At 36.4% G+C, this 15,235-nt stretch overlaps 1 protein-coding gene across 5 annotated transcripts in view; it reads left to right on the top strand.

The window, feature by feature from the left end:
- Window positions 1–15,235, top strand: part of LOC137238062 (uncharacterized) — an 87,031-nt gene that overhangs the window by 54,419 nt on the left and 17,377 nt on the right. For all 5 annotated transcript variants that reach the window (XM_067762636.1, XM_067762633.1, XM_067762634.1 and 2 more), the window contains one exon: window positions 9,988–12,190. In XM_067762636.1, the coding sequence (XP_067618737.1) occupies window positions 9,988–11,805 (1,818 nt within the window). In that variant the 3' untranslated portion in view covers window positions 11,806–12,190. The remainder of the gene's footprint in view (window positions 1–9,987; window positions 12,191–15,235) is intronic.

Below are 15,235 nucleotides of genomic sequence, written 5' to 3'. Positions count from 1 at the left end.
GGATCAGGTTGACTCTAGAATGCGTTTGTACGATATGGGTATCAAATGAAAGGTGTTAATAAGTATTTTAAAAGGGAGTAATCCTTAGTTCCATAGGTGGACGCCGTTTCGAGATACCGCCATAAAGGTGGAACAGGGGTGACCCTAGAATTTGTTTGTACAATATTGGTATCAAAAGAAAGGTGTTAATGAGTATTTTAAAAGGGAGTGATGCTTAGTTCGACAGGTGGACGCCGTTTCGAGATATCGCCATAAAGGTGGACCAGGTGTGACCCTAGAATGCGTTTGTACAATATGGGTATCAAACGAAATTTGTTAATGAGTATTTTAAAAGGGAGTAATCCTTAGTTCCATAGGTGGACGCCGTTTCGAGATATCGCCATAAAGGTGGACCAGGGGTGACCCTAGAATTTGTTTGTACAATATGGGTATCAAAAGAAAGGTGTTAATGAGTATTTTAAAAGGGGTGATGCTTAGTTCCAGAGGTGGACACCGTTTCGAGATATCGCCATAAAGGTGGACCAGGGGTGACCCCAGAATTTGTTTGTACGATATTGGTATCAAATTAAAGGTATTAATGAGGGTTTTAGAAGGGAGTGGTGGTTGTTGTATAGGTGGTCGCCTTTTCGAGATATCGCCATAAAGGTGGACCAGGGGTGACTCTAGAATGCGTTTGTACGATATGGGTATCAAATGAAAGGTGTTAAAGAGTATTTTATGAGGGAGTGGGCCCTAGTTCTATAGGTGGACGCCATTTAGGGATATAGCCATAAAGGTGGATCAGGGTTGACTCTAGAATGCGTTTGTACGATATGGGTATCAAGTGAAAGGTGTTAATGAGTATTTTAAAAGGGAGTAATCCTTAGTTCCATAGGTGGACGCCGTTTCGAGATACCGCCATAAAGGTGGACCAGGGGTGACCCTAGAATTTGTTTGTACAATATGGGTATCAAAAGAAAGGTGTTAATGAGTATTTTAAAAGGGAATAATCCTTAGTTCCATAGGTGGACGCCGTTTCGAGATATCGCCATAAGGGTGGACCAGGGGTGACCCTAGAATTTGTTTGTACAATATGGGTATCAAAAGAAAGGTGTTAATGAGTATTTTAAAAGGGAGTGGTCCTTAGTTCTATAGGTGGACGCCGTTTCGAAATATCGCCATAAAGGTGGACCAGGGTGACTTTAGAATGTGTTTGTACGATATGGCTATCAAATTAAAGGTATTAATGAGAGTTTTAAAAGGGAGTGGTGGTAGTTGTATATGTGAAGGCGTTTTCCAGATCGCGACCAAAATGTGGACCAGGGTGACACAGAACATCATCTGTTGGATACCGCTAATTTATTTATATATGTAATACCTGCCAAGATTTCAACGGTTTTTTATTTCGCCCTGCGGAACTTTTCATTTTCTTCTACTTAATATGGTAGGTGTCACAACCATTTTATAAAGTTTTTTCTAAAGTTATATTTCGTTTCAATAAACCAATCCAATTACCTCACCATGTTCGTATTTGGTATAGAATTATGGCATTTTTTTCATTTTTCGTAATTTTCGATATCGAAAAAGTGGGCGTGGTCATTGTCGGATTTCGTTCATTTTTCATACCAAAATAAAGTGAGTTCAAGTAAGTACGTGAACTAAGTTCATTAAAGATATGTCGATTTTTGCTCAAGTTATCATGTTAACGGCCATGCGGAAGGACAGTCGAACGACTGTGTATAAAAACTGGGCGTGGCATAAACCGATTTCGCCCGTTTTCACAGAAAACAGTTAACATCATAAAGTCTATGGCCCTACCAAATTTCAAAAGGATTGGTTAATTTTTGTTCGACTTATGGCGTTAAAAGTATCCTAGACAAATTAAATGAAAAAGGGCGGAGCCACGCCCATTTTGAAATTTTCTTTTATTTTTGTATTTTGTTGCACCATGTCATTACTGGAGTTGAATGTTGACATAATTTACTTATATACTGTAAAGATATTAAATTTTTTGTTAAAATTTTACTTTAAAAAAATTATTTTTTAAAGTGGGCGTGGTCCTTCTCCGATTTTGCTAATTTTTATTAGGCGTACATATAGTAATAGGAGTAACGTCCCTGCCAAATTTCATCATGATATCTTCAACGACTGACAAATTACAGCTTGCAAAATTTTAAATTACCTTCTTTTAAAAGTGGGCGGTGCCACGCCCATTGTCCAAAATTTTACTAATTTTCTATTCTGCGTCATAAATTCAACTCATCTACCAAGTTTCGTCGCTTTATCTGTCTTTGGTAATGAATTATCGCACTTTTTCGGTTTTACGAAATTTTCGATATCGAAAAAGTGGGCGTGGTTATAGTCCGATATTGTTCATTTTAAATAGTGATCTAAGATGAGTGCTCAGGAACCTACATACCAAATTTCATCAAGTTACCTCAAAATTTACTCAAGTTATCGTGTTAACGGCCATGCGGAAGGACAGACGGACGACTGTGTATAAAAAATGGGCGTGGCATCAACCGATTTCCCCGTTTTCACAGAAAACAGTTAACATCATAAAATCTATGCCCCTACCAAATTTCAAAAGGATTGGTTAATTTTTGTTCGACTTGTGGCGTTAAAAGTATCCTAGACAAATTAAATGAAAAAGGGCGGAGCCACGCCCATTTTGAAATTTTCTTTTATTTTTGTATTTTGTTGCACCATGTCATTACTGGAGTTGAATGTTGACATAATTTACTTATATACTGTAAAGATATTAAATTTTTTGTTAAAATTTTACTTTAAAAAAAAATTTTTTTTAAAAGTGGGCGTGGTCCTCCTCCGATTTTGATAATTTTTATTAGGCGTACATATAGTAATAGGAGTAACGTCCCTGCCAAATTTCATCATGATATCTTCAACGAATGACAAATTACAGCTTGCAAAAATTATAAATTACCTTCTTTTAAAAGTGGGCGGTGCCACGCCCATTGTCCAAAATTTTACTAATTTTCTATTCTGCGTCATAAATTCAACTCATCTGCCAAGTTTCGTCGCTTTATCTGTCTTTGGTAATGAATTATCGCACTTTTTCGGTTTTACGAAATTTTCGATATCGAAAAAGTGGGCGTGGTTATAGTCCGATATCGTTCATTTTAAATAGCGATCTGAGATGAGTGCTCAGGAACCTACGTACCAAATTTCATCAAGTTACCTCAAAATTTACTCAAGTTATCGTGTTAACGGACGGACGGACGGACGGACGGACGGACATGGCTCAATCAAATTTTTTTTCGATCCTGATTATTTTGATATATGGAAGTCTATATCTATCTCGATTCCTTTATATATGTACAACCAACCGTTATCCAATCAAACTTAATATACTCTGTGAGCTCTGCTCAACTGAGTATAAAAATAAAAATAAAAAAATACATTAACTGTGTTGTTTCTTTGCAATTTTTCGAAAAATATTAGTAGCAAAAATAGGAAGCAATCAGTTTACAAATACCCGAAATATACTGAACTGCATAATTCTTAGAACATTTTTTTGAATTCTATGATGAACTTATTAATTATGCCATGATCTATTTGTGTGGCGGTGAACATAGGTTTTAGGAAAGTGCGGACTTCAAGGAATTGTTCTCTTTCGTAAACCTATAAACATACGAAACCTGAACCAATTCAAAATTCATCATTCAACGTCGAAAACTCGACTAGTAAATCGATTCACGTAAAAATGTCATTAGTAAACAATGGGGATACGAAATGTACTCATTGAGCATGTTAACTTATTCATTCCGTATGTTCGGAACGTTCGGAACATTTGTCTCCATTTAAGAATTTGGTGAATCGGTTTATATTTGGAATAACGTGTTCGGAATATTCTAAATTAACGGTTTATACGGAACACTCATGAAAAGTTAACGGAAAACAAATTTCAGAATAAAAAGGTGAATACTCCCTGTGTAGCAGGACCGCACAAAAGCTTAACTCTTCTGGCAAAGTCAAGGTCGGAATATAAAGTTCTAAAACAATAAGCCATTTTCTTATATTTTTTTTTTGTCAATTCATTGCGGCTGCTGAGTAGATTATCACCCATCTCTTCTGCCTGTTCAAAATGGTTTTCAATAATTTCCCATTTCAGGATTTGTCACAACAACGCCGTATATTAGAATTAGATTGAAGAACGCTTTATCTCAGAATGCTTTTCATTAACTCCCTCTTATGTCAAAATGCATTGAACTTATACTGGTATTGGGAGTTTTTGAAACAAATTTTGAGATAGTGTATTTTTTTTATTCAGAACGTACGAACGTACGTTTATTCTAACGTACGGCATTCTTCAAACAAATTCAGAAAGAATGACCAAACCAACATAACTTTTTATCAATTCACGAAATATTTAGTAAAAAGTAATTATTTCCCTAAAACCTGTTGGCATTTAAAAATTTATTATCCCTACTAATATACTACTAACGCCCCGATTCTAGTGTGGTAACAACATTCTTCTGCATCAGGGTAACGAAATCATGTGGCAACTTTTACACCCTTTTGGTATTCTACCTGCGAAAGTAGCCGGACAATTTTTTACCCACAAAAGTAGGTGGTTACACCGAAATAACCGCACAACAGCTGTTTTTTAGAAAAATGCAAAACTGAAAAATAAAGAATTGTAGGCGCAAATAAGTAAAGATAATAGTAAAAAAGTGTTCTCTCTTGCTATACATATTTGTTTACATTATGTACTTTCATAGAATAAATTACAATATACCTATGTACAACCTATGTTAATCTCGTATCTACAAATGAGACATTTTCGGTAAAGCGAACACGGTTGCCACACCGTGTTTTTATTTTGAACCAAAATTCATCGAAAAAAGGACCAAATTTTTGTTTTATTTTATTAGTATAAAATACAAAATTTAAGATGTTTCTATATAAAATTTTACTAAACATAGTGAAGACTTTCCTTTAATTCAAGCTGAACAAACAAATATATGTGCATGCAACCAAAAATGGTACTATATTTTGACATAGGATAAGTCTATGTCTTTCACCAACCAAACATTGTGAACCTAGTTTTGGTCACAAAGCTCTTGGTTCTAGCATTATGTTGTTGTAGCATTGAAACGGTTAAAAATTTACGTTCTGGTGTTGCCGAAATATGTATGTGGAAAACTCAGTAAATCATAAATGAAACTAGGCAATTTAGTTAGTGCTATTTTTTAGACTCTTACTTTTTATACTCAGTTGAGCAGAGCTCACAGAGTATATTAAGTTTGATTTGATAAGAGTTGGTTGTACATATATAAAGAAATCGAGATAGATATAGACTTCCATATATCAAAATAATCAGGATCGAAAAAAAATTTGATTGAGCCACGTCCGTCCGTCCGTCCGTCCGTCCGTTAACACGATAAATTGAGTAAATTTTGAGACATCTTGATGAAATTTGGTATGTATGTTCCTGAGCACTCATCTCAGATCGCTATTTAAAATGAACGATATCGGACTATAACCACGCCCACTTTTCCGATATCGAAAATTTCGAAAAACCGAAAAAGTGCGATAATTCATTACAAAAGACAGATAAAGCGACGAAACTTGGTAGATGAGTTGAAATTATGCCGCAGAATAGAAAACTAGTAAAATTTTGGATAATGGGCGTGGCACCGCCCACTTTTAAAAGAAGGTAATTTAAAATTTTGCAAGCTGTAATTTGGCAGTCGTCGAAGATATCATGATCAAATTTGGCAGGAACGTTACTCTTATTACTATATGTCTGCTTAATAAAAATTAGCAATATCGGAGAACGACCACGCCCACTTTTAAAAAAAAAAAATTTTTTTTAATTCAAAATTTAAAAGAAAAGTTAATATCTTTACAGTATATAAGTAAATTATGTCAACATTCAACTCCAATAATGGTATGGTGCAACAAAATACAAAAATAAAAGAAAATTTCAAAATGGGCGTGGCTCCGCCCTTTTTCATTTAATTTGTCTACGATACCTTTAAGGCCATAAGTCGAACAAAAATTAACCAATCCTTTTAAAATTTGGTAGGGGCATAGATTTTATGACGCTAACTGTTTTCTGTGAAAATGGGCGAAATCGGTTGATGCCACGGCCAGTTTTTATACACAGTCGTCCGTCTGTCTTTCCGCATGGCCGTTAACACGATAACTTGAGCAAAAATCGACATATCTTTAATGAACTTAGTTCACGTGCTTACTTGAACTCACTTTATCTTGGTATGAAAAATGAACGAAATCCGACTATGACCACGCCCACTTTTTCGATATCGAAAATTACGAAAAATGAAAAAAATGCCATAATTCTATACCAAATACGGAAAAAGGGATGAAACATGGTAAGGTAATTGGATTGTTTTATTGACGCGAAATATAACTTTAGAAAAAACTTTATAAAATGGTTGTGACACCTACCATATTAAGTAGAAGAAAATGAAAAAGTTCTGCAGGGCGAAATAAAAAACCCTTAAAATCTTGGCAGGTATTATATATATAAATAAATTAGCGGTATCCAACAGATGATGTTCTGGGTCACCCTGGCCCATATTTTGGTCGATATCTGGAAAATGCCTTCACATATACAACTACCACCACTCCCTTTTAAAACTCTCATTAATACCTTTAATTTGATACCCATATCGTACAAACTCATTCTAGAGTCACCCCCGGTCCACCTTTATGGCGATATTTCGAAAAGGCGTCCACCTATAGAACTAAGCCCCGCGCCCTTTTATAATACTCATTTACACCTTTCATTTGATACGCATATCATACAAACATATTCTAAAGTCACTCCTGGTCCACCCTTATTGCGATATCTCGAAAAGGCGAACACCTATAGAACGAAGGCCCACTCCCTTTTAAAAATACTCACTAATACCTTTAATTTAATACCCATATCGTACAAACTCATTCTAGAGTCACCCCCGGTCCACCTTTATGGAGATATCTCGAAACGGCGTCCACCTATGGAACTAAGGATTACTCCCTTTTAAAATACTCATTAACACCTTTCTTTTGATACCCATATTGTACAAACAAATTCTAGGGTCACCCCTGGTCCACCTTTATGGCGATATCTCGAAACGGCGTCCACCTATGGAACCAATGATTACTCCCTTTTAAAATACTCATTAACACCTTTCTTTTGATACCCATATCGTACAAACGCATTCTAGAGTCAACCCTGATCCACCTTTATGGCTATATCCCTAAATTGCGTCCACCTATAGAACTATGGCCCACTCCCTCATAAAATACTCTTTAATGCCTTTCATTTGATACACATGTCATACAAACACATTCCAGGGCTTCCCTCGGTTCATTTTCCTACATGGTTATTTTCCCTTATGTTGTCACCGTAGCTCTCAACTGAGTATGTAATGTTCGGTTAAACCCGAACTTAACCTTCCTTACTTGTTCCCTTAACGTTTAAACTTCATATCAGAGCCTAGATTAAGTAAATTTGAGTTTTGATCACAGGCAGCAAGGGTTCTGCTAGCACCTACGAGTTAAAATATTTCTTGTGTTACTTAATTTTCAATTACCTTGCGTGGCTTAACACCACAATAGTCCTGAAATTCCTTGAACTCATTGGGCTGGGTGAGAAAGATTTAAATATCAACGTGCCAAATGAGAAGTAATGCATAATATAAGATTTGAAAGTGTTAGGCTCACGTCGGAGTGCTCGCCATAAGCTATGCTATGCGAGAAGCAATTTTTATTTTCATATATTTTACATAGTTTTGTATTACCGATCGAAATATCTAGCAGTTATTAATAGCCGTGTTTTTTTTTTTTTTACACGCGTCTACGTTTCTTTTGCGCGTGAAAAAAAACGCCTATCCTCGCTTAGATAATGTTCAGGACATTCATCTATCGGCAGTGGTTAAACAACTAGCTACAGCACAGGGTGTACCGAAAAGCGGTGACACAACCCTTTGTTGTATTTCTGTGTATAACATATAGCTGAATTAGTTGTGATAAATAGTAGACGCGCATAGAATACCTAGAATTAGTCCAGAGGGTGAAACATAGACACATATTTCAGTTACATCAGAGTATAATGCGTATTGAAATTTAGTAGTACTAGTTTTATGCGTAGGAATTTCAGAGGTATATTTGAGGTTTGTCGCTTAGCAGTCCATATAAAGTTTAAGCTTAAACGTGTATAGATGTGAAAAGAATACAGCTCATATTATAAAACAAGAGTTTTTTTTCTTGATTAGTCGGTTATTTCATCAAAAATTAACGACAATGTGTTTGCCAACACTTTTCTTTTGAATGTCTGGCATAAATTATATCCTAGGTGAAATGTTATTGTTCTGGTACATTTTGTTGACTGAACAATTTTTTGTGGTGAGATTTCCATTGAAGTAAATTCAAAATTATATGGAGGCTAACGAAAGTTAAAAGTAAAAAGGACCAAAATTGAAGAAAAGGGACCAGCGGACCAAATGGGGTTGGAAGGGACCATTTTTGGTCCAAATGGACCAAAGTGGCAACCGTGAAAGCGAAGAAAACTACCCTTCAAAAAACACGAGTACTCTATAAGTAATTTAAGGAATACTCCTTTGGGAGTATAGGACTGCTCCAAATCTAATCTGTATTCATACAAAAAATGTGCTCCAATTAACAGTGCGATGTCCTAGGAGAGGAGTAGGTGATCCCACTATCGCTTTGTTTGTGAGTATTCCATAGAGTACATACGTGAGAGTACTTTCCAAAGTACTTTTACTGTAGTACTCCATGGAGCACCCACAGAGGATCATATGCCAAAGTCTAAAGAGGGATTGTGGCGGAAAGAATTATGGAAGTGAATTTAATTTAAAATGAAAGTAAATGAAGAGGGGCAATATAACTTTTATATTTTATACTACGAATATTCTTATGTTATTTAGCATTTGCGTGAATAAAGAAACTAATATTTCTCTATACGTACTATAGTATATATACATAAAACCAGTGCGCTGTTGCATTTTATCAGAGTTGCCAAAGTAAAATTTTATTATTAGTTATTTGTATGCAATATGCAATATTTTACTTTTGGCAACTCTGTTCGATCGTCATCGTGTCGTGATCGCTGTCGTTAAAAAACGAGCAATGATCGGCTGATGGTGGTCCGCAAACGCATTGCAAAGGAGTATTGTTATAGTACTCCAACATGAAGAAAATGGAACACGTAATCCAACAATTTTTGCAGGGTACCTTTAAAATTTCTCTACAGCCACTGGTGAGTTTTTCGGTGATGACAGCGTTACCACTTGGGTTAGAATCACGAATAAAAGAACTGGTAACGCTATTCGGTTACATAATGTTCTGGGTATTATTTTACCGGTAACTCTCAGAAGCGGGGCGTAAAAGTAATTTTCTATTACAATTTTCATTGAAGAGAATCGAATTGTGCCCCGCTTTCCTTACTTCGTAAAAGTAACCCGTCCAGATTTTTCAATTTGGGAGTGTCAAAGCTCTGCCGTCACCTCTAGTAATTTAATCATGATGGGAAGCACTTTGTTATGGAGCCCGATTGTATCCGTTGAGCATATTGTGCTATAATAAATTTCTATGTAATTTAATGAAATAAAAATTAATCACATGTTTTCAGAAATGCTTTAAATCATTTAAACACTAAAGAACACTCCTCGTTATGAAACAATAACTAACTTACATGATTAGAAGCTTAACATATTTTGAGACTAAAATTGATTTGTCGTTTTGCCAAACAAACGCTGCTTAGCTAATATTTTATTTAAACAGAACTTTAACACAAGCCGCGATATCTGGCACTAATAGCTCAAATATTCTTTCTACCTAATGGCCATGCAATAAACTAAGCAATTACACTGAACACTCATTTACTACACAGATTTTCAATTATTCATTATGAACATTTGCACATCCATTATGCATTAATAATTACATTTTTTTCTTTCTTTTACATGTTTAAATACTCGCGATTTCAACACGGTTTACAATAACTAAAACAAGAATATTTGCTGTGCACCAATGCCACTCACCCTACAACGCCTTGCCACCATCGTCCAGTCCATATTGACCATAATCGAGTGTCCCGTCTGTTTGGACACCATAGCGCCACCGGCGATGCAATGCCAAAACGGTCACTTACTTTGTCTCAACTGTCGCATACGCGCTGAAAAATGTCCCATTTGTCGAGATCGCTATACACCACAGCGCGCATTAATTGCTGAACAAATCTACACAGCCATCACAAGTGCATACAATTTATGCAGCGCCAATAAAGACAAATTACGCCAAAAGCTATTTGGAATGGGTGGCTTGGCGGAAGTTAGCATGAGTGTAAAGAATCGACGTTGGCGACGAACTGAAACAGCAAAGCAAACAATTGAGTCTGATCAGCAAACGGAAGCAGGTGAAGAACGATTGCAGATGAAAAAGCGAGGGAAAAGTCAAAAGCAAATAAGAAGAAGATGTCAAAGTCTGCACGTGGTGCCTGATGCTGGGCAGACGGGACGTTTTGGTTTTATGAAGGAAGCAGACGCAAACGCAGAGGTGGTAGTTGAAAAGACTGCTACAGTCACAGATGTAACGGATGTGAGCGCAACGAAGTATGAAACAAAGAAAAAAACGATTCTAATGAAATTATGGAATGCTAAGGCTGCGCCCATGGATCATTTCTCAACAAGTTGGGCAGACAAAATAAAACCATTTAAAAGAGGACAACAAAATAGCAGAGTGATTGATATGAGCAAAGATGGCAATGAGATTCATAGTAAAACGATCCCAGTGATAGAATCGCAAATTACAGATGGATTACCAGCGTATACAGTAGAATACTTTTCAAAACGTTCTGATAGTATTAAGGCGAGCAGTGAATGGGGGGAGTTGGTGAGAAAAATTTTGCAAAATCAAACAGCTTTGAACAAAGATAAAAATAGCGACAGCGCACGTTATATCAAGGATGACGTTGAGGAGGAAACCATAACGACAACCACAGGGACAATGACGATAGCTACGCCAATGACAATGCAGACACAAATGCGCATGAAGCCGATGACAATACCAATGATATGTGCAAAGACAAATAAAACAGTTTTAAATGATGCAGCAACAAATAATATGCCACACATAAATGGCATGTCAAAGCTTTTAACGTCCCCTTCCGCAGCGCTAACTACAAATGATGTACCGGCAACACAGACGCCACACTCACCACAGCTTGCACGGGAACAGCAACCCCAACAAGAAGCTTGTAAAAACAATAGAGCAGCAGTAGAAAAAGTTAAACATAACGACAAAGGTGTACCACAGATGCAACAGCAGGTTCAACCACAACATCAGCATCAGCAACAGCCACATTTTACTAGCTTCAAGAAATGTGACAACATTACAGCTGTGACATCGTGTGCACCAGCAATGTCCACTTCAACTACCATCATTGCTTTTGGTTGTTGTTCGCAGCAATGTCATCAAAGCGACACGAAGGGTAGCATTGAAAACTGCAGCTATTCATCATCAGTCTCACTAGCTTCGGAAGCGAAACCATATTGCGCTGCTCACGCAGAGAGTTGTTCTAGGGAGAAAACCAAAAGCAAATGCGACTGGCCAGAGGCAGAAACAATTTCACTGCCACCTGCTGATTTGAAAAAGTGTTGTAATAGTTATGCAACAGGCAGCAGTAGAAATGGTTCAAAATCCAGTAAATGCACCATCAATAATAGCTACAGCAGTGATTCATCACATTCAACACTGGCATCAACAAATTCTTCCGGTATCTGCTGTAGTTCAATGGACCTAAACGATTTCGTTGTGACCACCGTTGAGTAGTGCAAAATGTAATAGAACCAAGGCATTAAAATTACTATCAATAAAAAATCGTTATTTTCGTACATGAGCTTTGTAGCAGTCACCATCAACTATTTCGCCATTGCATTATCTTTCGTTCTTAACGTCATCATCCCTTTCATCTGCATCTAAACTAGTGGCGCAACCTTTCAAACTGATGACGCTTACTCTTCTAAAGGATGCTTACCGTGTATTGCTTGACTCTCCATGCATAAATACCTGACCCCCTGTCAAATTACGTGGTCATAGAAGATTCATTAGCAACGTATTTAGTCTCATCTTCATCGAAATTTTTTGCATGCGGAATCGATTCGATTATGTTAAGAGTTGAGTTGACATTGTCAAAGCTTCAATACAAAATTTAATAGTGAGTACCATCTGATTTTTAATTCTGGATCTGGGTCCGTATCGTGTAATACGATTAGGGATCGAAATAAATTTATTATAATACCAAATTTTCTACATATATAAATTTGAAAAATTTTTCGAAATGGGAGGGGCATCGCCCAATTTCAAAAGAAGAATTTTAAAAAGTTATTCCATCTGTAAACCAAAAGATCGTTGAAGATATTGTTTTGAAATTTGTCATGGAGACTGTCCTTGCTATTATACGCTTTACGAAAATGAGCAAAGGCAGTTTCGCGATCACGCTTATTTAAAAAAAACGATATAGAAATTTCGAAAAAAGATAAAAATAGTATTATTTATTACCAAAGACCAATAAAGTGATGGAATTTGACACTTTCATAAACTTTAAAATGGTAGGCGTTCATATTTCGAAGAAGAATATTAAAAATCGGCGATTTTATTATACTGAAATTTCGCACTTTATGAAAATTAGAGGAATCGGTTTGGCGATCATGCCAACTTAAAACAAGTAAGGAAGGCTAACTACGGGTGTAACCGAACATTACATACTCAGCTGAGAGCTTTGGAAACCAATGTGAGAGTTAACTTTTGACATAATTTACTTATATTCTGTAAAGATATTCAATTTTTTCTTAAAATTTGACTTAAAAAAAATTTTTTTTTAAGTGGGTGTGTTCGTCATCCGATTTTGCTAATGTTTATTTAGAACACATATAGTAATAGGAGTAACGTTTCTGCCAAATTTCATCATGATATCTTCAAACGACAGCGAAATTACAGCTTGTAAATCTTTTAAATTGCGTTCTTTTAAAGGTGGGCAGTGCCACGCCCATTGTCCAAAATTTTACTAATTTTCTATTCTGTGTCATAAAGTCAACCCACCTACCAAGTTTTATCCGTCTTTGGCAATGAATTATTGCAATTTTTCGGTTTTTTGAAATTTTTGATATTGAAAAAGTGGGCGTGGTTATAGTCCGATTTCGTTTATTTTAAATAGCGATCTGAGATGAGTGCCCAGGAACTTACATACCAAATTTCATTCAGATACCTCAAAATTTACTCAAGTTATAGTGTTTACGGAGAAACGGACGGACGGATGGCTAAATATATTTATTTTTTCGCCAAGATCATTTTGATATATAGAAGTCTATATCTATCTCGATTAGTTTATGCCATTACGGGGTACAGTTATGTAAACAAAATTAATATACTCTGTGAGCTCTGCTCAGTTAAATATAAAAAGGGCGTTGTTCAAGCATTTTCTAAGATAAGGCGGTTTCGTGCTACGCGTTACCAGTTTCGTCACAAAACAGGATGTCCATGCAAAAGAAGAAAGCGCATTACTAATGGATACACGAGTCACCCTGGCCCTTATTCTTTGTGGATACTGTAACAGGTTAAACTATTACTTGTCCAGAATCAACCCCGAAATACGTAATGTATGTCCTACATGCGATTTGTCCCCACATGACACCAACCATCTTTTCAATTGTAATGTGGAACCCACGCATCTAACACCAATCTCCCTATGGTCCGCCCCTGTTGAAACTGCCAGGTTCCCGTTAGAGGACTTTGATGACTATTTAGTAGTCATATCCATTGAAATCGGGCGAATCACTGTTAATACAACAACAACAACACCAGAATAGTGGACAACTGCAACAGGACATCACCGCACTTGTCAGTGAGCAAAAGTTGCAGTAATAACATCATATCAACAATACCAAAGCCCCACTGCTACAACAACAACAACAGTACTAGAACCCCAAAAGATCACACTCCCGCGACTTGTCGGAAGTTATAGACTATTGCCGCTCTACCTCGATGAATTCGCTGCAGGCGCCTTCCAAATCTTGCAATCGTTTTTTAAGTAACTTCTCATTGAGCTACAAACGTGAAACGTTACACATAGGTTAGAACACCGTGACAATGCAACAAAAGAAAAAAATTCCGTAAGGTGGCGCACGAAATAATTAGATAAGAATTTTTTTTTTCTCGCTAGAGACTTGAAATTTCAAACTTAATTCAGAGGTCGATGGCAGCCGATGACACGATACAAAAAGATTCGTTAGGGGGCGTATGGACTGAGATATTTAGAAAAATCAAACGGAACGGAGGGAATTTTGGGATTGATTTTTATGTAAGTTCTCATTGAGCTACAAGCGTAAAATTTAACATATAGTTTAAGACATCGAGAAATGTAAGGAAAGGAGAGAATAAATATAAAATAAAAAAATTTTAAGCACTTCCTTTATATAAATGGACAAAAATAAGAAAAAAATTTCTCCTTATGTAAAGACATATTCGTGCTAAACTTTGATTTTCAAATTTTGACATAGAAACTACAAAAATATTTATGAGAAGTAAAAACAAAGCTTTGATTTCGCTTTGCTTTCTTCGCTACTTATTCAAATTTAGCGCCCTACATTGAGAAACAGGATTCAGAGGGAAAACTCAATCATCTCCATACAACTTATATGTATATATTTTTTTCTGTCTCTGATGGCATCCTATTGAACTGCATTCATTTAATATTTTGCACCATTATACTTTTTTGATATGTAGTATCACCACAGTTACAACAACATGTCAAATACGCATATACTTAGCCCGTCCATATTGAACTTTGAAAGGCCTTGAGTGTACGCGTATTGCTGAGGAGCCATTATAAAATAGGCAGTCGCTGATATAATGTTCTAAACATAAGCGCTGACAAAAGCGAAAACACAAGTAACAGTATCAACAACTGAAATGAGGACAATGCGTTCATTGATGCGAGCGTCTAGGGAAGTGAACCATTAGAGTTGCAAGCACTGTAAAGGAAAGCTACGAGTACATAGCTATGTATGCGAGATAGAAAGGTTGCGCGCAAATGGAAGAAGAATGTTCTTTTTTGGTTGGCCGGATCACAAAGAATGGATACTCGAATCAAATTAAGAAGCAACTAGAGCAAACCGAAGAATGTTGGATTAGATTAAAAAGGCGAGAGTATGTATGTTTGTGGTTGCGAATTTTACCGTCGTAGCACAATTATGCAGTTCAG

The sequence above is a fragment of the Eurosta solidaginis genome, chromosome 1 (assembly GCF_040869045.1).
Source record: "Eurosta solidaginis isolate ZX-2024a chromosome 1, ASM4086904v1, whole genome shotgun sequence".
Classification (NCBI taxonomy): Eukaryota; Metazoa; Arthropoda; class Insecta; order Diptera; family Tephritidae; genus Eurosta; species Eurosta solidaginis.
The sequence above is the reverse complement of the archived record's forward strand: the minus strand, read 5'-3'. Positions and strand labels throughout refer to the sequence as shown.